The 22,719-nt window shown below is 38.9% G+C and overlaps 1 protein-coding gene across 1 annotated transcript in view; it reads left to right on the forward strand.

Moving 5' to 3' along the window:
- Window positions 1-5,101: 5,101 nt before the first annotated feature.
- The window catches only part of MOCOS (molybdenum cofactor sulfurase), a 210,249-nt gene continuing 192,631 nt past the window's right edge, over window positions 5,102-22,719 (forward strand). Inside the window, exon 1 of the mRNA XM_021528759.3 lies at window positions 5,102-5,252. Within this exon, the coding sequence (XP_021384434.1) occupies window positions 5,129-5,252 (124 nt within the window). The 5' untranslated portion in view covers window positions 5,102-5,128. The remainder of the gene's footprint in view (window positions 5,253-22,719) is intronic.

A 22,719-nucleotide genomic window follows, 5' to 3' on the forward strand; every position in this document is an offset into this window, starting at 1 on the left:
TTATGACTCTCCAATCCACATTAATAATTCAATGTAAAATACCTTCACGAAGCTTGTAGACTTGTCAGAGAGAGACAGTGTTTATATTTTCTGGAGACATTACATTAAAAGCAAAACGTATTTGTATGCTGCAAGCATTTGCAAATTTAGTCATGGTGGATCTGTTATGAAATGAAGACTGTAATTTTGAACCCAACGCTGCATTATCACTCATATTGGTTTTTGTGGAGAGTACTGTTGCCTGTTACATGCCCTGTCTGGACAGCTGTTATGGGTGAGGAGAAGTGGTAAACCTGAATCCCAAACCATATTCACTTCTGATCTCCATATGGGGTATATTTGCCAAAAACATCTGATTTGGTCTCTCTTGTTAAAACATGCTTTGACTTTGTGTTTCATTCGGTCCTTCTGTTTTTCTCTCGTCTCTATCTAGTGTGCCCTGCCTGATTCTTAGGGTGACAAGGGGTGCATGCAGATGTGTTTCTACTGAAGTCTGCTTTAGTCATAATGACTAATTGACTTACGAAAGACGGCCTAGCTACTGTCTGTCAAACTCATGCAGTCATATTTGCAACACAATCAGCCTTTTAAAAGCAGAGGCTTATGTCATCAACTCTTCTTTTGAACTTTTGGATTCTTGTTAGAAGCACAAAGCGTTGTCATGATGTTGCAAAAATTCATATTTTAATAACTGTTAAAACCTTTGAACATAAAGTTTAATAATAACACTTGCAGGAATTAAATACTTCCATTAAGCGTTGGTGCTTATGACCTAAATCTGTTAGATGTTCACCACTTGTTACCTAAGCTGGGACTGGGGTTTGCCTCAGAACAGGGGCTGATTGTAACAAACACTGAACAGACGTAGTCAGTAGCAGTAGAAAAAAATGGTTCTGTTACAGACCTTAAAGTTTCAAAACACAGGCCTGAAGAAGAATGGGGAAAAGGGGCAGAATGTTTATTTATTATGGGTTTATTTCCCATCTCTTAATACTTGTTAATTTTTTCAGGAATGGGGATCTGTCTCAGGATTCACCATTGGTAGGCAAGGATTAGCCAACTTTAAAGACAGCTAAAAAAGGTGTGCTGCAAATAGGCTGGAGGAAGAAGTGGGAAGCACATGTAGGCTGAAGCTATGAGGAAGTGGTGAACCTTAGTGGAATGGGAGGGAACTGAGAGGCAACCCATCCTACCTGCCCCACCAAATCATTGTGGCACCTGTGTTTCTGCTCAAGCTTCTTGTATGACCTGTCCTGCTGGCTCAGGAGTCTTCTCAATTTGCTGATCTGGATTTGTTGAGAAATGCTGGCCCTCATAGGCGAACGATTAAGGCATGTGGCTGTACAGTCCTGGAAGTGGTTGACCACAATGGACTGGAGGATGCAGAGGCTTACAGGGTCATTATGACTCTGTCAGTGCTGTGTCCTTCCCACTGCACCCTGCAGTGCTGTGAGAGGTCACTTCCCTGTCTGCTCTTACATTCCCTTCCTGCAGTGCTTCTCCTCAGCTATTGAGGTGGCACTAAGCACCTATGGCTGCTCTTAGTGGTAATGTTGGAGGACATGCAGCAAGCCATCAAGCAGGGACAGCTTTCTCAGTGATTCTTCTGCTAATAAGTTATTTAGGAATAAACCCCAAGTCTCATGGCAATGTCTTCATGACCTTACTTCAGAGCTGGAGTTAGTGTTTTGGATGATAAAACGTTTTCTGTTCTTCAGATAAACAGATTCCTTCCACTTAAGTCACCAAAACTGTATTTTTATGTTTGTTTTTGCTACAACTGGAGCACAATTGCTGGGGAGTTGTGTATGTAAGGTCCTGATTTTCACTTCTTTTTTCCCCTGAGTGAAAGATTGCCACAGACCAAATGTCTAAACAGTTCACAATGACACCTCTAATCCTGATGAGAAATTTGGCCATTTTCATTACTAAAGGCAACCATCTATGTGCAAAACAGAATACCAGGTATCAGTGAAGAAGTCTTGTATTTTTCTCGAGCATAGTTTGGTTTCTGTGGTTTTGTTGATTTTTTTTTTTTTGTGTTTTTTTTTTTTTTTTCCCACAGGAATAAACTAACAGTTATAATCTTGACTTTGGCTCCGTGTGCTGTAGCAGCTATTTTAAAGCTGGTGGTCTCAATGAGCTATACAATAAGTGGAATTTTTGTAACTAATTGTAAGCATGTTCTGATTTAGATAAAGTTTTCCTTATAGTCAACAAAGCCAAAAATCAAACTGTTTACAGTTAGTAAGCAACAGCATCAGAGTTCTGATCCTACACATTTTTTCAGATCAACCAGTTAATTAGAGACTGGAGCACTGTGTGCATACGTTTTGCTCATTGGGTCTACAATGAGCAAAACAGTGTTTTATTGTTCCATGATGCAACACACAAAAGAATATAGCAGGGTAAACTAAATTTTGCATATAATGAATAAACGAGAAGGGTTATGTCAGTCCTAAACATGTAGCAAGTGTAATCGGGCTGCAATGAGTTAATAATGCCTTTCCTAACACAGAAGAACAAAGGTGAGGCTGTGCCTGTGCTGACCTCAGTGCAATCACTTAATGGCTGTAGCATCCATTTCCACTAGTGCTTTCAGTGTCAGTGGAAGCTCAAAGACAATCTGGCTTTCTGCTGGCAAAAGTTCTGCCAGAGAGCAATACTCCCCCCTTCCAAGACCTACTTTGCAGTTTTCACATATACTACATTATGTTGTTTCTTACTATTCTGCATGCTTCCCATTACATGATTCCAACTGCTCAACCCTTTAATACAATATCCAATCATGCCCATAAGCTCTGGCTCACAGTTTTCAAGAATTAATATCTAAGGCTCCTACAAGGAAGGGATACTGTCTCCTGCTCATACAGTAGACCAAGGCAGAGACAAAGCCCTAGCTCTTGGCCTTCTACAGCATTAGTCTGCATATTTTATACCAGCCTTGTCAGTAATGCTTTGTCAAAGCAGAACACTGTAAGATGTGCCTTGGGATAGTCCTGTTGTGGTTAGGCAAGCTGGGTGTGACCAAGTTCAGAGCTGAAAGTTGTGGCTTCATGTTGAAATTCTATGAAATCTCCAGCTTTTACCTCAGAAACAGAGTTAACAGTAAAGCCTAATTAGTTTTTTAGATGTTATACTAATCATCAAACACAAAAACTTCTATACTGATGCTGAGTGATCTGAATGCCTCTTATTATTTAAATACTCTGGTCAGCCTTTATGATGGATTGACTAAGCACTTTATTGGAAACTCAAGAATCAGTCATCATCACAAGGCTACATACAGTGTGCAAACAGAGCACATTCCCAGTTAGTACTGTCTCCATGTTTGTGTTACTTCCAAAGGGCTGTTCTTCAAAAATCAGGACAAGGAAAGAGACAAATCAATTGTGAGGGACCATATTTACATAAAATTGTGAATGAAAGTTAGGTCCTCAAGACACATTTATTGTAAGATCAGAAAGCTGCATTTTGTCATCTGTTTTGATGGGGAAAACTTGTTTCAATAAGGGATTGAAACAACTATTTGACGTAAACAATATACGCAAATAGTGAGGGAACTGTGCATAGCAGTCAATATAAATAAATTGCTCTGTAAATTGACAACAGGAAGCTAGAAATATTAAGGAAAATCCATAGCAGATATTTTCTACATATACTTGCAATAAAAAAATAAATCATAATGGTGGCATAAGTTCTCCTAAATTGCAATGCATAAACTGTTAAAATAATTTTTAAAAAGCTATTTGGTGCAAGGTTTTTGTTTGCTTGCCTTTTTTTTTTTTTTTTTAAGTGACTTCAAGAGATCAGCCAAGAACATTGCTCCACTTGATAGCTACTGTTCTTTTTTTTCTCAGTGGTGCTTTGTTCATCTGGAATGAGATGGTTAAGGTGTAACTTAGTTGGCAATTAGTTTCAGTAAAATCATCGGCTGGCTGAAAGGTGTACAGTGTCACCTGAAGATGTCATACACTATATACCTACCCCAAGCATGAATAGAGAGTCAGGGTCAAACACGTTTATAGTGTTATATAGCATATAGAAATATATGCCCTGAAGCCAGGGCTACGTGTTTAAATTAGACAAAAATTCTTAGATATAAAGCAGGGGGCACATTAGCATGCTATATTTCATGTTAGGCTTATTTTATAATTTTCTACATGGTTTTATTTTGGTACCACTTCTAAAGTGCAAATCTTTAGAGTTCAGTTTGGGCTGAAGTTTGTTCTGTGTAGTTTCCCATTTCACTGATATCCCACTAGCAGCATTTCAAACAATCTAATGAGAGTCTGCCTTACCAGTTTTCAGATGTAGGTCCATCCTAATGTGAAGTTTTATTTTGGTATTGAACTAACTTTGAAGGTAATTTAATGCTCTGCAGATTAAGTAGAAAAATTCAGTGAGTAGTATGTCAGGAAAAAATTAATGTGAAAACAGCATAACAAAACAACGAAAAGCCCCAATTGAAACCCAACAACAACAATGAAAGAAACAAACAAAAAAAAAACCTCAACAAACGCATTCCTTTGGTTGTGATTTTTTTTTTTTTATTAAGTGTATGGTTATAGTTCATCTGACAAAGCAGAGGATTTTTCAGGAATGGTTTTTACATGGGACAATATCCCTGGGGACTAGCCCATTCCACAACTCTGGCTTTGGCCCGTGGTACTTTGCACAGCTTCTATGGCCAAGAGAACCAGCTCGACATGATGCAGGAGTACTGTACACCAAGTGCAAGGTATGAGCAAGTGACCTCTGTTTTTATCAGCATTGGAAGAGGTATCAAGGGAAATCTGAGCTTGAACTGGAAAATTTTAGGGGAGAGAGATTTCCATGAAGAATTTTCAACAGCATGCCTCAACAGGAGGGTACACTTGTTGCTACCACCCCCAAGCCGATCTCCCGGCGCTTCGGGAAACGTCTTCCTTACGGGAAACTCCTCCCTGTGCCAGCGCAGCGCCCGGCTCAGCCGCGGCCGGACCGGCCCCGGCGCCTGCGGGGCGGGCGGCGGGCGGGGCAGATCGGCCGTGCCGAGCCGAGCCGAGCCGAGCCGAGCCGAGCGGGCCGGAGGCAGCGGCCGCGGCGGCTCCGCGGTCCGCGCCGGGCCCTGCGAGCCCGGGGCGCCATGGCCGGGCAGCCGCTCTCCTTCCGCGCCTTCCGCGCCGCCCGCCCCGCCGGCTGCGAGTACGGCTACGGGCACGGGGACGCGCTGGGCGCGCTGCGGGACCGCGAGTTCCCCCGGCTCCGAGGTACGGCGGCGGCCGGGGGCGGGCCGGGGCGGGGCCGGCCCGGGCCAGTCCCGGCCCCGCTCGGCCCCGCGGGAGGGCTCTGGGGCGGGACGCTGGCGGAGAGCGCTGCGCTCGGCGCGCTGCCGCGGCTTCTGCCGCACGCTCGGGGGCGAGGGGCCGCTCTCCCCCTCCTCCTTCCTGTGGAACCTGTCCTCCCTCCGGCACAAAAGCCTCAAAGGTGCCATGGATTCAGTAATAAGATTTCGATGTGGATATGAAGAGGGGGGTTGAGAGGGTACTATTATTATTATAATAGTAAATCAGCCCGTTGCTAGTGAAAGCTTATAGTTAGACAGGTATTTGTGAACTGCATTTACTTCTATAGGTTTTACCATCCCCCCAGCATTAAACACCCTTGTGCATTCTACTTCAAGTATAATCGTGATGATTATATGATAGTAATTTGTTCTGTTTAAAGACCAATGCTTATGGTATTGGCACTTCAAAAATGTTATGACAAAAAGCTCCAGGTAGAGAGTAGAGTGACTAGCATCAGTTTGAATGCCCTATAACTGTTATTTAGGCCCCTGTTTCTCTTGAGAGGTTTATGTTACTGCTCGTTTTATTTTTGTAATTTCATGAGTTTTTGTGATTGAATACAAGAGTGGGCTTTCTCACCCATGGGTATTTAGTTTGAATGGAGGTATACTTGGCCTCTAGAGGAACATGAGAAAAGCTTAAGCAGCACTTCGAAGAACTTGGGAGATTTAGTAAGTCAGTGTTACAATCTGTTATTAGACGTAGTAGTTGCACCGGTGAAAATTGGAACAAAAGAAGTTGCTTATCCAAAATTTAGGCTTAAGTTCTGAAAAGTGTATATTTGGTGACTGAAACATTGTTTAGGCCTTTAAACAGATGAGTTTTAAAAACTCTCAAGAATTAGGCTAATTTCTCAGAGGCTTTCCAGTTTTAAAATAAAGTGTATCTGTCAGTGAATGATGTCTGGTTCCCAAAGGAAGGTTACTGCAAAAACAGAGCATTAGGAGGTTTCCTCCATATGAAAATATTTTTGCTAATGTAGTCTTCAGAATTGCACAGGCTGCTGAAACAAGATGTAGATGGAAAGGTATCTACAGATATTAGACTATTTCTAGAAAGAGATGAAAAAATACAGGATATAAAATAGAATCTTAAATAACATTAGCTGTGTGAAATCACATAATCAGCTATGGTGAGGTGACCCAGGTTGTAAAATCCTTCCGTCTTTTGATTTCCCACTTGGAATTTTAACATGATATCCAGTTAATGAATTGTCATCCATTCATCTTGCAAGCTTTTCTCTTCTGTGAGGAAACTCAGTGTCAGTGAGGAAATGTAACTGATTGCTGCTGTACATGCACGTGGTGTCTCTGGGACTTCTTGTCTGACAAACAGCAACATGTTTCTGGTCAGGAACTGGTGCCTTCAAGTGATACCACCAATGCCGAATGAAAGGTGGCCAGAGACAGCTTCCTGGGCCTAGTGTCCCCTGCCTAACACATCTCTTGGTCTCAAAGCTGACTAATTGGACTAGTCCATGACAGACTTCAGGAGCTGGCTGACAGCAGAGCAGTGTGGATGAGAAGCACACTGCTTTTATTTATTTACTGACCTCCTTTAATTTAGTCATGCATCCTCACTTGCCAAAGGTCTCAACACGCTGACGTTGATGTAATGAGAAGTCTTTTAAAGCTCTCAGTTTTATTGTCTTGCAGAAACAAGGTAAAGAAAGAGTGGCTAAAGTACAGGTTGGTGGCAGCAATAGTAAATAAAGGAACCTTCTCCAAGTGACTTACAAAAATTAGCATTTAGCTGCTCAAGCATTTTCCATGGCCTGACAGAACATGTAAGTTGCAGGATGAGGTAGAGATTTTACATCTCTGGTGGTCTAGGATCAACTCTCTGGTTAAGTCCTGACTGTACAAACAGTGATTATTATAGGAACTTCTACCTGTTCATGGTGTTGAGCTCTGCTCTGTGTTTCCCAACTGCACAAAGCTGCTGCAGTTTCGTCCCTTCTGGTAAAAGCAAGTCTTAACTATTTCCACTGGGCAAAAGAAAACCTGTGCTGTTTTAGGGAATTAACAGGAGTCATAGAATCATAGAATGGTTTGGGTTGAAAGGGACCTTAAAGATTATCTAGTTCCAACCCCCCCACCATGGAAAGGGATACCTTCCACTAGACCAGTCACTAAAAGCTCCACCCAGGCTGGCCCTGAACACCTCCAGGGATGGGGAGTCCACAACATCTCCAGGTGGCCTGTTTCAGTCCCTCACTCCCCTTATAGTAAAGAATTTCTTCCAAACAGCTAATCTAAACCTACTCTCTTCCAGTTTGAATCCATTCCGTCTTGTTCTGTGAGTACATGCTCTCTCCACCTCTCCTGTAAGCCTCCTTTAAGTACTGGAAGGGGCTACAAGGTCTCCCTGGAGCCTTCTCCAGGGTGAGCAGCCTCACTGTCTCAGCCTGTACCCTGTTTATTTGGGTCATGCATTGAACATCCTTCAGTCATTAAAGCTGGTTAAAAATCCAGATTTTGCTGCTCACTTTTTGTGTGAACAGAATTTTTGGAGTCCCCTTCTAGATACCCATGAATTAAGCCTAATGTTTGATTTAGGAAGTGTCATTTTTTTATGAGCCTCATGTGGTAGTAATTGTTGTGTATCAATGTATTCACTTTTTCCTGATTACTAATATTTTGTGGCATCCACTAAGGATATATTGCACAAATGGTGTTCCTGGGGAAGGCAGAAATCTTTTCTGTGTTACAGACCATTGCTTATATGGTGCTGGTGCTTCTGTTGTAGCTTTAGTATGAATAGTTGCACAGGTGCCTGTTGAGCAGAAGGTGCAAAAGATGTTTGAAGAGAGCGCCAGCTTAGCTACCAGGCATACTGTGAAGCCAGGATTTCTCAAAGGTGGTCCACCTGTATCAAGTCTTGGGGAGTTGCACTCTTAGTTCCATCAGAAGGAAAGTAGGGTTCATACTCAGTGTGTTGGGGATTTCCCCTTCAGGTTTTTTGAAGAGATAAAAAGAACTACTTTACTTCCTTAAATCAGTAGGGGTCTGCCTGTTTTGGCACAGAAGCCTTAAATTTTCCCTTTTAAGCCACAGTTTATCTTTGCTTCTGTAATTCAAAGGCTGTTAGCTGATGACTAGAGCAGCCCTTTCTAAAAATATATATGGAGTCTGTGAAACAGATCGCTGTTTCACAGGCAGCAGCGTATGTGCAATATGTGACCTTGACTTTAATCTTGTGAACAGTGTACCCTTATCTGCAGTGTAGGATTTAAAATTGTGCTTTAGAAACGGATAAAGAAATCAGCAAGAGTTTATAGGTTCTGTTGTTAACTAATGGGGATGAATATGCTTCTGTGATGTTTATCATAGCAAGGAAAATACCAGGTTCAGTTTGTATCATGTTTTTAAAAAGGAAAAAGCTGACCTGATTTGGATGCAGCATTTAATCACAAGATACCTTTCCATTTTAAGTTGTGTGCCAGTATTCTTGTCTAATATAGCTGTGGTAGTTCAGAGCGTTCAAGAGCAGTAGGCAGTGGATATTCATTCTCCAGATAAAAACTAGCATGTAATAAGAATCGGGTATTCTTTAAGGGGTTCTGACTATTTGAAGACAGTCTTTAGGTGAGCTTGAGATGGACTATCCCATTTAATGTCAAATCAGTCACTTTCCTGTACTTGGACATCATGCCTTACCTTAGTAGTATGAACATTCGTGGTATTTGTGATTACATACAACTAACAATAATAACAAAATTTTTCTGTTAAATAAAGAGGAAAGGCAGACTGAGCTTTGAGTAACAGAATTGGACTTTGTTTCTTTGGGACTCAAATGATGTCTCATGAACTGGTCACCTGTACAAGAACTTATTGTACTGTTCACTTAAAGAATAGCTGGGTTTTGGATTTGACTTTACACAAAAATAAGTCTATTTTTACTCATATTGCTGATAATTGTTTGTGTGGTGACTTTTCCTTTGAGTAGGAGAACGTGAAAAGCAGATCTCTGTGTGCTGCAGTTAAGTCCTCAGCAGCTCGGTTAGCAAAGTTCATCTCTGTCCTCCGAGAACAGAAAAGTCTATCTGTTTTGTCACCTTTAGGGTAATCTAGTTTTCTTTTGGGTGAACTTCAGAGATAAGAAATACAATTTAGTGTGTCAGCTTGGAGTGATTTTGTTGATAAGTAGCTGATGCTCACACTTTATTAAACTTGTGAAGATGAGTGGACTGTGAGCCTCAAGAGTCATGCTCACCTCATGTAGGCTTGCCTTGTCAACCAGAAATTCTACCAGTCTTGTGCCTGAGGCTTCTTCTTTATTTTGGAAAAAAAAAAAAGGGAAAAAAAGAAAAATTTTTGCATCCTAAAATGACTGCTTTTGGGGGGTTGGCTGTGAGATCTCTGGTAACCTGCTCCTATCCTCTGTAGCCTCTCCACCAGAATGTGATTTGATTTTGTGAAACATCTATTTATTTTTGTTTGGAGGGAAAAAGAAAGAAAATGATGTTATATTTATCAAAGGAAGCTGCTGTTGGACAGTCTGAAATACTAGAAGGCAACTGGGAAGATAAGTTTAGTGGGTGGAGAAGGTAATGTAAAAAGAAGCTGTAGTATGGGAAGTGTAACTGCACAGCTAATGACAGTTGTTTTGTAAAAATAAAACGTACATATACATTATGCCAGGTAGCCTTAACACTTCCTGGTGATTTCAAGTCAGCAACAGTTATCTATATAAGCTCTTATCTAGAGAATTGATATCAAAGAGGAAGCATGTGCTGAGCATAAAGTATGTTTAGTCCCAAATGCAATAGCAATAGCTGTGCATTAGTTTAATATGTTTTCCTCTCCTTATACAGAAGTAACAAGTAGTGTTAAGGAATTCCTTACATTGCATTTCAGTGTTCATAAGATGGTCTACTCTGTGCAGGACTGATCTTTCCATTGCTGTTAATGATGGACATAGCTCTAAATGAAGGGTAGTCAATGATATTGTCATTGTAATATTTCAGCACGGAAAACAGTTTTAGTTACTTTGAAGTTTTGTCATTGGAAAAAAAAGAAATGTGGAGCAGGAAAGCAGTCCCAAACTGCTATATAAATTTGATACAGCTGACATGAACTCCAAATATTCAGTGGTATGTTAGAAATAAATAGTTAATCAGTTGGGACTAGATTCTTTAGAAGAAGAAATAATCATATATAGACATTAGATTTTTTAAGTCAATATGTAGATGTGAAAAAATATTAGATTTGGGAAGATAATTTATGGAACTTTACAGATGCTGCAGGGTATCAGACACCCATTTTTTAAAAAGTTGCACTTTTAATTAAAAGATACATTATCTCCTAAATTAATGCCTGTACAAGATGTGCATTAGTATTTGAAAGTATTGAAACAGGCAGATGTTCTACTTAGAAGAGCACAAGAGGCTTTTTATCTCTTACTCAAAAATTGGAAAAGCACCACTGTCTTTTTCCTACAAGATACCACATCAGTGGTGTTTTCTGTTGTAGGCACACAGTTTGTGATAACGGAGTGGGGCTCAGCCTCATCCCCAGTGGGCTACAGCAGTGCAGGACAGGTGAGCATCATTGAATGTGATGGGACATGGAGTGCTGAGGTGTGCTGACCAATCACCACAGGGTGCAGAGGGCACACAGGTGTAAGGCATGTAAGATGAAGGGTATAAAAGGTTACAACAGCAGTAAAGGGCTGTTTATGCTTGAAGTCTTCTTTGGTATTGGTTGTGCCTCTACCATAGTCCCAACAGCTTTCTTCCTTCTGTTGTTTTTGTGTCCTGTTAGAGTCTTGTGTTTGTCCTCCTAGGTTGTTGTGATGTTGTCTTATGTGAGATGTGTGTTGATTTCTTCCCAGCCTATTTCTATATGTTTCCGTGTGATCATTGACTTTTTTTTAGTGTTAAATGTAAGATTATTAATTAACGAGTGTTTGTATGTATGTTTCCAGCAGAGGCAATCTGATTCTGGTGTTCCTGCACTTATACTGGAATTTCTTCTGCCAAATTAGAACCTGGAATCCGATGCCCTTGAAGTTTCCATTAAATGTTAGGATAGGAATTCCCATTTCTGCACTGCTTGTTAGAATTCAGGGGCACTCCCTGTGTAAGGACAAACAGACAAATAGAGAGGTGAGCAGTCAATTTTTGTTGTTCATCTTGATTCAAGCCATGTCTGGTATCAGAGAGATGCTGCAGAGGCACTGCTTGGATGTGAAGAGACTGTCATTGAATTCAGGATGGCCATACTGCAGAATACTGCAAATAAAAAGCATTTTACTGTGCTTTTTACTGCATAGTAAAAAGCAGTGATATGAGATTGATAAATATGGGGACAGCGCAATATGCTTCAGAACAGGAAGGCAGTAGGGTGTTTAACTTGGAGAGGATATTTAGGAAGTAGGATAAGCATCTAAATGCCTCAGTCTATCTATAACTTGTTGTTCTTGGCCCAAGCTATCAATGCAGATGTTTTCCTTTGTGTGAAAGTACTTGTAAGGTGGGCTTTTATTTTTTTTTTTTTGCTTCCCTGAACTTGCAAAGGGGACTAAAACAAAGTAAGATTCTATTTAAGAATATGTCAGTTTGGGGTTGGTATAATTATTTTCTCTTCCTAAGTTAATCATGCTGTTAGTGCTACCATGTCTGCATATTGAGAACCACTGACTGGTTTCTGTCACATTTGGTAGAAGGGGACGTGTTTTGAGAAGGCAACTAGGAAAAGGGTGGTGTCAAGACTGAAGGTGTGGGACAGGGATGTCAGAGTTACAGAGAAACAGGTATAGAAGGGCCGGGAGGTGTAAAGACAGGCTACAAAGCATTCAGAAGTCAGACTTCATTAGTTTAATTGCCAGTGAGTCAAGTTGCTAGGATCCTGGCAGTATTTGTATCAGGCCAGATAGATCCTGTGCCTTTGTGCTCTTTGCCCCTTCACCTTCTGCTGTGCTGTAAAGAAGCGATGGTCTGTGAGATGCCTGCAGTGGGAATGTGACCCCAGCTAGGCAGCTATTGTGAGAGTAGCATGCAGAAAAGTGCGAAGTTGCTTTTTTTTTTTCCCCCAGTATGTGAAATACATGCATTAAATTGGAAGGCGAGACCTACTGCTCCACAGCATTCTATTTCTCCTTCTTGCTTTCAGCATTGTCCTGACTCATTCATGGTTCCTTGTAGCAGCCATGGGAATATGGCTTTCACATGAGAAGTAAGAAACAGATGTTTCTGTGCTTATTCAGATTAGTCCCTGGAGCACCAGGATCTAAAATGCTTTTAAAAGAAAGCTAAGAACATGACTGGACAGGGGTTTTGTCACAGTCTTCCTAAAAGAGAGAGAGGTGATCACAAGGATATGATATTTTGGTGACATCGTTAGCTGTGAGGGATGGTTATACAACTAAGCTTATTTCTTCTGCCAATGTGCAAAATAATATTCCAAATGAAAATTTGGAAAGATGGCAGGAAGCTTATTTGAAGAAATATTCATTAATTAAATTAATGGAGTATGAATTAATTTCATTACTGCACAATTAAACACCAAATATCACTGTGTTTACCCCTTTGCAAACTTATGAACGGGTCAGGTGAAGCTACACAGTCATAAGAAAGTTTTTCCTGTAATTTCTTGCAGAGGAAGAAATAGAAGCCCAGGATTTTTCACATGTTCATGTTCATGCCACACAGCACATTAAACATGTCATAATTCAGTAATTTGGAACTGATGATATCAGCAATGCATTCCAGCATATGTTGCCTTCCTTTAGAAAAAAGGAAGAAAAAACAAAATTTGTACTGCTGTTGAGTAAAATACCTTGTTCATCTGCTGTGCCATTGATTTCCCAATTTATTGAAGAATGTAGCTTATTAAATGTGCCTCAGAGTTGCATTTTTATTATTTATATGTATAATGTATAATAATGTAGCTTATTAAATGTGTTTCAGAGTTGCTTTTTTATTATTTGTATGCCTGCCTATAGTTTCTTTTAATGTTAAACAGAATTGTTCAAAACCAAAATGTTACTTGGTTGCTCTGGCAAAATGCAACTTTCTTTAAATCTGTCATTGTCTTTGGTTCATCACACACTAGGAAAATATTTCTTACGTATTTAATCAATTTAGGCATGTGTAAGCCCAGTGAGCAGAGTGACATTTCTTTCTGTAATACCTTGTCCAATCTCAGTTGTGATGGACAATTTGCTTTGATAATGCACCTTGCCTTCTCATGAGACTGGATAAAAAAAGATAAATGAAAGTAGATACCTAGCAAGAATTCCCTACCTAGCAGACTGAATCGCCCAAAATTAAAGACTGCATGAAGAAGAAGCCTTTACCATCCACAGACATGTTGTTTTGTCCTCCCCACACACAAACTCGCTGGTATTGCTTAGCTGGGAAGCTGACCAAACTAATGTTCAGACAAAACTGTATGCAGGTAATTCATGTGTTCACAACAAATGAAGTGTTTGATTAATAAGTAAGTTCCCAAAGAATGCAAATTCCTCAGAAGTAACATATTTTTGGCAAGCATTGGAACTAGCTGCTCAGGGAGGTGGTGGAGTCGCCATCCCTGGAGGTGTACAAGAAATGACTGGATTGTGGTGCTGTGCTTTAGTTGACAAAGTGGGGATTGGTCACAGTTTGGAGTTGATGACCTTGGAAGTCTTTTTCAACCTTAAATATTCTATGGTTCTTTGATATCATGGAAGGTTGTCATGAAGTGTAGCAATATGATAATGTTCCTCTTCTTACTACCTTAGCATGGATGCTTAGTGACCGGTACAGTGCTGCCAAGACAGCCTAATATCACAAATGTGGGAGGACTCTTTGCCCTTCTAAAAAGGAGATAATTTAATACCACTATAAGTGCATGAAAATATGTGCCATTTAAATTCATCAGAAGTGACTTGGAAGACTTGGACTACATAAGAAATAAACTAAAAGCCGTGTAAGCTATGATTTGGGTAGCATGAAATTACATGCAAGAGACATTAAAATGCAAAAATAACCTTTCAGGGATGACTCAAAAGGTGTACTTTTAAGATAGACTAAGGAAATAAGTGTGTGACATCTCTGAACTGCACTGCAGCTCACTTTTCCTGGGGATACAGCAGCCCATTTGACTTGGACCCACAAACTCCTTTCCATTTAGTTTTTTCTATTTCTGGTATTCCTGAGGTGCCTGTCCCTGACAGATTTTTTTATTTTTGGTAATGAAATGAAGCCCTCTTTTTACAAATCATTAGCTTTTTAGTTAACATTTGATCTGTGAATTGTCTTAATATCACTCCAAACTCGCCAAGAGCAGAAATACAGAAGGGAGAGAACTGTGACAGTTGTTAAAGGAAAATCACATCCTGTGTATATTACATACTCCCAAAAGCAAATTTAATTGCAAAGCTGGAGTCTTAATGAGAATCAGTCCCCTCCTTCCTCCTTCCTCCTTTTTCCTTTCCTACAGTTACAAATCTGAGGTTTTTTTGATAAATGAGATGTGGATTCCAGTGGAACTATTCACAATTCATGCTCAGTGAAGCTCTCAAAACTGGAATTTGATTAAAAAGTCATGGCACCAGCAGCTTTATCTGTTCTTTGTCCTTCAGGATCACTTTCAGAGTAATAGGTTAACTTGTCTAATGATCAAGACAAGTTAATTTTTGTAATTAACCAGACATTAATTTGTTTTTCTTCTGCAGAAAGAGTAAAGTTTCTGATTTTGAGTTACATGGAAATTTAGCTTGTCATCAATTAGAATAGCAGCTATTGGTGTACTTGAACATAGCTAATGACTCTACAGCATGGTTCTCCTGTGTACAGAACACTGCAGCTGTAGCTCCAGCATAAAGCAACTGTATTCCTTGGGAAGCACCTTTTTTCATTTCAGATACTAACAATTTAGGATTTGTTGCTGTTAAATATTTTCCTTGAGAGGGGTTGATGAGGAGTTCCTGTCACTTCAGTTACATTCCTCAAAGCCTCTGTAAAAACACTGAGCTGAGGAAAGAGGTAGGGCATGAGGAAGGGGGAATGCGGCAGATGCCTGGGTCAAAAAATAAGCTTTTAAAATATTCATTATTCCTGTCACAAAGAGCTGTTTCAATAGTAACTTCAACAGCTTATTGTAAAGTTGAGCTTTAAACTTTCCATCCTCTATTTCTGTATAGGCGTAACTGTATTTGTTTGGAAAATTGAATTTAAACTGATCTTTAGTCATGAACTACATCTTGGAAAGAAACCAAACTTCTGTGAATGATTGAGAAAGTCATTATAGGATTGTTAGGAGCTGCCTTATGTTCAGGCTTGGTGAAGCTCATCTGCAGAGCACAGGAAGCATCACTGCACCACAGGGCTGTGGAATCAGGGCTGCCTTCTAGTGAGCACTGACATGGCCCCAGCTTCTTCTGATCCACTGGGAGAGACTGGAGAACAGGAGACAAACCCTTCATGTGGCACTGTGGGCACCCTCTTTGAGATGTAGGCTTTGTAAAAACAAATCCTTCCTCCATCCCTTGTTTTTCAATATCATCTTGCCCAGACGATGAGGGCTACTCCAGTAAAATGCTCTCTAGGAATTGAAGACATCTGCTTCTCTCTCTTACAACTCATCCTCTTTGTTGTCCTTAGACGCCTGTAATAGTATGATGTTGAGTACTTTGTGAATGATGAAAAATTATAAATCCTAGTGAGATAGTTCAATACTTATTTTTTTGTGACTTTCCATCTGGTGTTTTTCAAGGTTTGGAGGTCTTCCCCTCTCAGCCACCCCAGTGTCAAATTTAAAAACACTGTCTTTTGTTGGAATATTTATATCCTGATTAACAATAATGAAAGGCAAATCAGACTTTTTTGATAATTGGTGCTAAAGTAACCCATTAAAAAATATATGAAAACATCTTTTCCTTTGGATATTGAGTTCACAGTGTGTAATGCTTGTTTGAAGGCACTCAGTCGATTATCCAGGCTTTGCATCACTGAGCGTGACAGCTCCAGTGAGATTAAAGAGCTGTTACCATCAGAACTCTATTCAGTTTTTCTTTCATTTCTGCAAATACAGAGAAGGAAGGTGTACTTGTAAAGTGTCACAAGGATTACACTGCAATGCTTTCTGGATAAACTTCAGTGCCACTGAAGTGGGGGAAACAGTACCAAGTAATCTCATGACAGCTGTCATGTCTCCAGAAGTGGCTGATCAGATCTTCAAATCTGAATCTGGATACCTGGTGGATACATTCAGGCTCTAGTATCCATCACTTCTGTTTTCATCCATTCCAGTTGTAGGAATGTAATTAGGCACTAAACTAATCAAATGGCTCTTATTTTAAAATGATCTCTCCTAAATCTTTCAGGTGAAATGATTTACAAAGAATGGGATATTCAACTGTTTTGGGGAAAGCCTGTTTTTTCCTAGTTCCCACTTCTTCAAATGCTTCCTAAATTTTATGTTCATAGCTGTGTTGTGTATTTAAAAATTACTTTGATTGTTACAGAATGACTAGGTTGGAAGAGTCCAACACATGCCTTAACACCTCAACTAAACCATGACACCAAGTGCCACATCCAGTCTTTTTTTAAACACATCCAGGGATGGTGATTCCACCACCTCCCCAGGCAGACCATTACAGTGTCTTATCACCCTTTCTGTAAAACACTTTTTCCTAATATCCAACCTATATTTCTCTTGATGCAGCTTGAGACTGTGACCTCTTGTTCTGTCAGTTGCTGCCTGGTGAAAGAGATCATGCTATTGAAATAGCATGAGAATTTCTCAAATGAGTAAATCTGATATTTATAATATAATTATTAAAATCTTCTAGGCATGAGGGGTGAAGCATGGAGGGGAATCTCTTGGGTCTTTTACTTTAGTATAAGAGATTCTGTGTGTATGTGGTGTTTGCTTGATTGGTTAGTTTGTTTTATAATCTAGCTACACGGCTTGGGGTCATTCTAGTCACTCCATATATCCTTTTTGTTTGTTTGTTTGGGCATTTTTTGTTGTTGTTGTTTTAGAGTTTTTTTTTGGTTAGTTGGTTGGTTTGGGTTTTTTTGTTTTGTTTTTTTTTACTGTTTGAATTTCCCTGTAGTTGTAGAACAGAAATAGCTTACTGCAGAGGAGGAACTTTGCTGTTTAGGTTCTTAATTCAAGTGAGATATAGCCAGTGTTGCACATGTTGAGTCTGCTTCACTGCAATGTGTATTCCATGTGGAATGATTCAGAAGAAAACACCAGTCTAGTCTAACATGTATAGTCTCTAGATATATGTTGGCTGGGGTTCCTGGCTAGGAGACAGTAGTATATTAGAAAAAAAAAGAAACACTAGAGAAAAAAAAGTTATATAGGGAAGAATCTATTCCTATCAAAACTGATTGTTTCTTGTTGTCTTTCCACTGAGCAGTCATTACAATGGGTATATATACAAATAGACAAAAATATAAATAAATGGGTCTCTCTCTCTAAATCTATGGATTTTACTCTCACTGTGGTGAGAACACAAGGCATCATCTTTCATAGCAGAAGGAAGAAAACTGTTTCAAATTGGAAGGGGAGTAGGGGGAAAAGAGCATGGAGTAGGCATGGGAAAGAATTTGCCCTTAATACCTTTCTTCTTGTTTCTCAGAAGAAAAGGGAAAAGAGAAGCCAGCAGTTTGCTCTGTAGTAAAAAAAAAAAAAAGAAATACTCTGTATGCAGTGACTGATCTCACCAGGTTCACTTTATTCTAATTTTCTGTGGAGGCAAAGTACCAGATACATTGTGTCTATAGAAAATATTGAGGAATACTTGCTTTCCATGTGGAAACAAACTTCCTCAATGCAGTTATCTCACATGAAACCAGCATTCTGTGCAGCTGATTGCCTGGGCTCATTCTCGGTTTACTATTGGGGAGCCATCCATTTTGTTATGGTGGTGACTATATGACATAATAGGGTTCATTTGCGTTCCAGTATTTATGACACAAGTTTGGAGAGGAGTTTTAGGAAGTAAGTAGATCTGGAATGAAACATGTAGAACCAATTGTTGTATGCACTGAGTTATATTCATTCTTTGAGTTACCACTTTTTCAGGGTATTGTGACCCATATTTTTTCCCCATTAGTTGTTTGAATTTTTAATAGTCTAATTTGAAATGTGGCACAGAGATTGAGATATTTTATTGAACCAGATTTACAATAGTTGTGATCTTACAGTTCCTTAGACATTGGATCCTTCTTGAGGTAGCTGCAACTAAAGACACAAATGAGGGCACACTAACATACTAATTTTAAAATTAAACTTTTTATTTAACCAGTTTGATTTTGCTGTTCCTTTGCTTAGAGGTATGCTCATTTCCCTTACAGTTTCCAAAGCCCTAAGCCCTACCTTGGCCTTTCTGTGCTCCAATAGGAACCTTTACTCACTATTTTAGAAAGCAGTATTGATGTATTTAGGTTTTTCCTGGTGAAAAATGTTCATGCAGTTTTGCTAAAAAGAAGCAGAATTACAAGTTTATTTCATCTTAATAAGTAGCTTTAGAATGCAAGTTATGGGAACCAAATGTGCTATTGTTGCCTTAAACATACTTGCTTTGGGAAAATATGGTATTAAAATGTCTGACCACAAATTCAACAAAAAGTAGAAATTTTGAGGATATAAAAAGAACTCATTACAGAAGCTCAGTTATATGCTGAGATGTTACCTCTAATTATAGCAACTCTGTATACCTCTAGTCTAGTCTGAGGATGTATTTGAAAATTAACAGTGCATAAGTTAGCTTTGAAATAACAACAAATTACTATTACTTTTCCAATTATGGTAATGCTGTTCGTTATTAATTTGATAATTCATTGTCATAAATAATGCTCACTTCACTTAAAATTCCTCTCCATCATGACTTCATGTTACGGAATCAGTCCCTGATTTTCTTCACTTGTGTAACTCTTCATGTGTCACCAGACATCCTCTGCCCATGTAACAATGAGGGTGTTCAAGCATCTGGTTTGCACAGTGTCTGTAGAAATAAGTAAGGAAATAGAATAAGTAGAATAAGTAGGGAAAGAGCAGCCTTTGGCCTGCCTAAGGAATTCCAACAGCTCTAGCACTCCTGGGTGACTGTGCTAGTTATGGAGGAGGCTCCACATTGCTACCCATACTTGGAATCCTGTCCTGTAGTCACTTCTGGAAGCAGTATATGTCATGTGTAGCTTTATCCAGGTAGCATTTTCAAGTACCTTGTGTCAGAAATTGAGTAAGATGTGTTGTATGAACATCATGTCTGGTCTTGTCATTTATTCAAGTATTATACAAGTATTACATATATATTGTGGGGGAAGACCTTTTTAAAATGCATCATGTTTTCTTAGATGCTTTGAGGCAAAGTGCAATAGCTGGTGTTGGGGCGGAATTGTGAATTTAAGCTCAGACTTCACAGATTAGGGAAACTGGAATATTTGTTTTTCCTTGCATAATATTTTACTCATTTTCAAAGCGAGCCTAGTGTTAATGAGGCCATTTTTATTTAGTACGTTGAATAATTTATGATCAAATTATAATTCTCTTTAATTTTGAAAGCCATTAGTATTGAAAGAAGCCCTGTGATTGAGAGAAATTATATTACGACCTAGTGAATCTTATAAAATTAGAATGACGTCCTTTATTGCTGGGTCCATTAAAAAAACCAAAAAAACAAAGAATGGTGAAACTCATTTTTGTAGCCAAAGGTATGCAATGTAAGGTTACTACCAAAAATGAAATTCTGTATATTTATATCAGTAGTGTCAGACTGTCATTGGGTTTTTATGATGCTCAGATATTCATATCTCTTGGTACTAACTTAAATTGGACTAACTTCACTGGTGCTCCAAATACTACTTTCATTTAAACATAGAACATTCCGACAAACAAAGATGCAAAGGAGTAGTTGATTGAGTAGACTTGCATTGAGCTGAGCTGAATTCTATAGTGTATGCAAATTTATTCAAATTAGAAGTGTGCCTGAGTCTCTGCAAAGATACTCACTGGTAACTGTGGTTAGCATATTGTTACTGAAAGTTGGTTTTGTTTTTGTTGAGTGTTGATGATGTTCTGTAGATGCTGATTTCAATTGAAAGCAGATGTGATGGCTTCTAGGTTATAACTTTGCCAAGAATATTGAAATGTACAATTGGAGAAGCACTAGAGAAAGTGGAAAAGAGCTGTGAGGAAAGAGTCTTCAGGCTCACATCTGCTTTTCCTTATGTTCTGCTATAAGAAGCAACAGGAAAACACTAATTATCCTCTAAAGGGGATACTTATTTACATATATTCATATACCCATCTCAGCACTGCATACACAGGCACATTTGTGCATATTTGCAAATAAAGGTGTACAATATGTGCTAGGAGGAAATAAAGAATCACCTGGATGCCTTAAACAGACCTCTGGAGCAGTTCTTCATTTGATGTAACTGACTCTAGTAAATTGATTTGTGTGACTTAGAAATTCTGTTACTTTTGCTTGTTATTACAGCACTCCTACTCCTCTTGTCTGTGGGTTATTACAAGAGTTGCACTTTTAAAATTGATACCTGGACTTTTAGAGAGTGCATGCATACCCTAGAGACTGAAAATGTTCTGTAGCTGCCAGATGAAGATAAAGCTGTATAAGCAGTCCAATGCTTTTGATTAAAGAAAAGAAAATTTCATTTGTTTCAAAGCTCATTTGGCCTTCTGTGGAGTGTAACTCAGCTCTTTAACTTGGTCTGGAACCAGAGAGGTGATCAGTGCAGTATGTTTAGGAAGGGCTGGTTGTAGTGTATTTTTTAATGGTTTAACTCAGATTTACTCATAATTACTTCAAAGGCTCTGGAAACCTTGATGTGTGTCGTCATGTTTTGAGTGGAGTTTGTTTCTCTTTGCAGAGTTGAGGTCTCTGTGACCTGAAGGCAAAATTCTGTGGTTGTTCATTGTAGTACAGCATAAATGCAATCACTCTGCATGGGTTCCTTTTGAGTCACTGGACTGGAAAAGACATTTTTTGTTGGGTTGCAGCCCTTTGAGTTCTGGGAGCCTGTCCTCTGAAGGTGCAGCATCTGTACCCCGTGCGAGGTAATGTCTCTTGAAGGGCCACAAACTCCTCCTTCTGAACAGCTTTATGGCAGCCTCCAACACTGGATTGTAGCTGCAAAAGTCAGATTCAGAGTCATCACCAAACTTCCAAAAGTTGTGTCACATGCTAGCCATCCTTTAAGGAAGATGGTTGTAAATTACAAGTTTGTGCCAATAGCTCAAGAGATTTTTAGTTTTCTTTTAGAAACCTTTAATATGGACATCAGGGAACTTTTAAAAAATTGAATATCTGGAAGCTGCATGGTGTTATTTTTATTTAAAGCAGGTCTGCTAAGTAGGATCTCTCTCATATACTGCTGTTTTCAGACCTACTCATTAGCAAGCTGGTATTTTTGTCAGAACTAGTTAACAAATCTCTACAATTGTCAAACTGTTTCAGAATTGAAACCTTTGGTTTCCTATTCCAGTATTTTTTGATAAATGTATTTTTTTGTTCCTAGAACATTTCTGAAAATGGTTGTTGAGTATTTGAATCTATGCTTGGGAATACCTTTAAGAAATGGAAGATAACCTGTGGAAACTAATGTAGGTCAGGTAAAATAAGGCAGTAACAGAACATTTATGTCAGTGTTTAATTGCATACCTGTTAAATTTTATTTACAGAAACTTGTGTCTGTTCAATTTTTTTTTGAGTGGAAACAATTTTATTTTCCGATTAAGAGATGCTTTTTATACTGAAGTACTACAATTTTGTGGCAGTATCAGGAAATTACAGTCAGTCCTCAATAAAGTTACAAAATAATTCTTATTTTTAAAAAATCCCAAAATAAGAAATAAGGTTATTTAATTAGTTCTGTTATTGATATCTCCATACCTAATGTGGTCAATGAACTTTAATAGAGTAAAACAATTGAGTATAATCTTACCTTTTAGGTTGGTCTGTTTATAGTTGAATAGTTTCACCTGAGAGAGCAGTTTGGATCAAATTACTATAAAGTATAAATTAATCTGTGGGAACTTGGAATCAAAAGATTTTATAATGGAAAAATATCTAGATTAACCCAAAACATATGCAGAAGAAAAGCTTATACATAGTTTTTCATGCATATTTACTGTCTCCCTAAAGAAATTTCAGTATTTTCTCTGCCTCATTAAAAGTAAATTGTTTGTATTCAGTCTTAAGTATATACTCAGCAGTGATACTGAAACTCCTATGCGTAACATTTTTACACACCATTCTTGTTGTCTCATGTTTGTGGTTTCACTTTTTGTTGATGGCTTCTCACTGGTGAAAAGGAGATACAGGAGATCTTGGTCAAGTATTATGTGGGCATTTCAAGCATTTAAACTTCTCCCTGCTTTAATAATGCTGGGGTTTTTTTCTGAATACACTACAATCATTA

Source organism: Lonchura striata, chromosome 1 (assembly GCF_046129695.1).
Source record: "Lonchura striata isolate bLonStr1 chromosome 1, bLonStr1.mat, whole genome shotgun sequence".
NCBI lineage: Eukaryota > Metazoa > Chordata > Aves > Passeriformes > Estrildidae > Lonchura > Lonchura striata.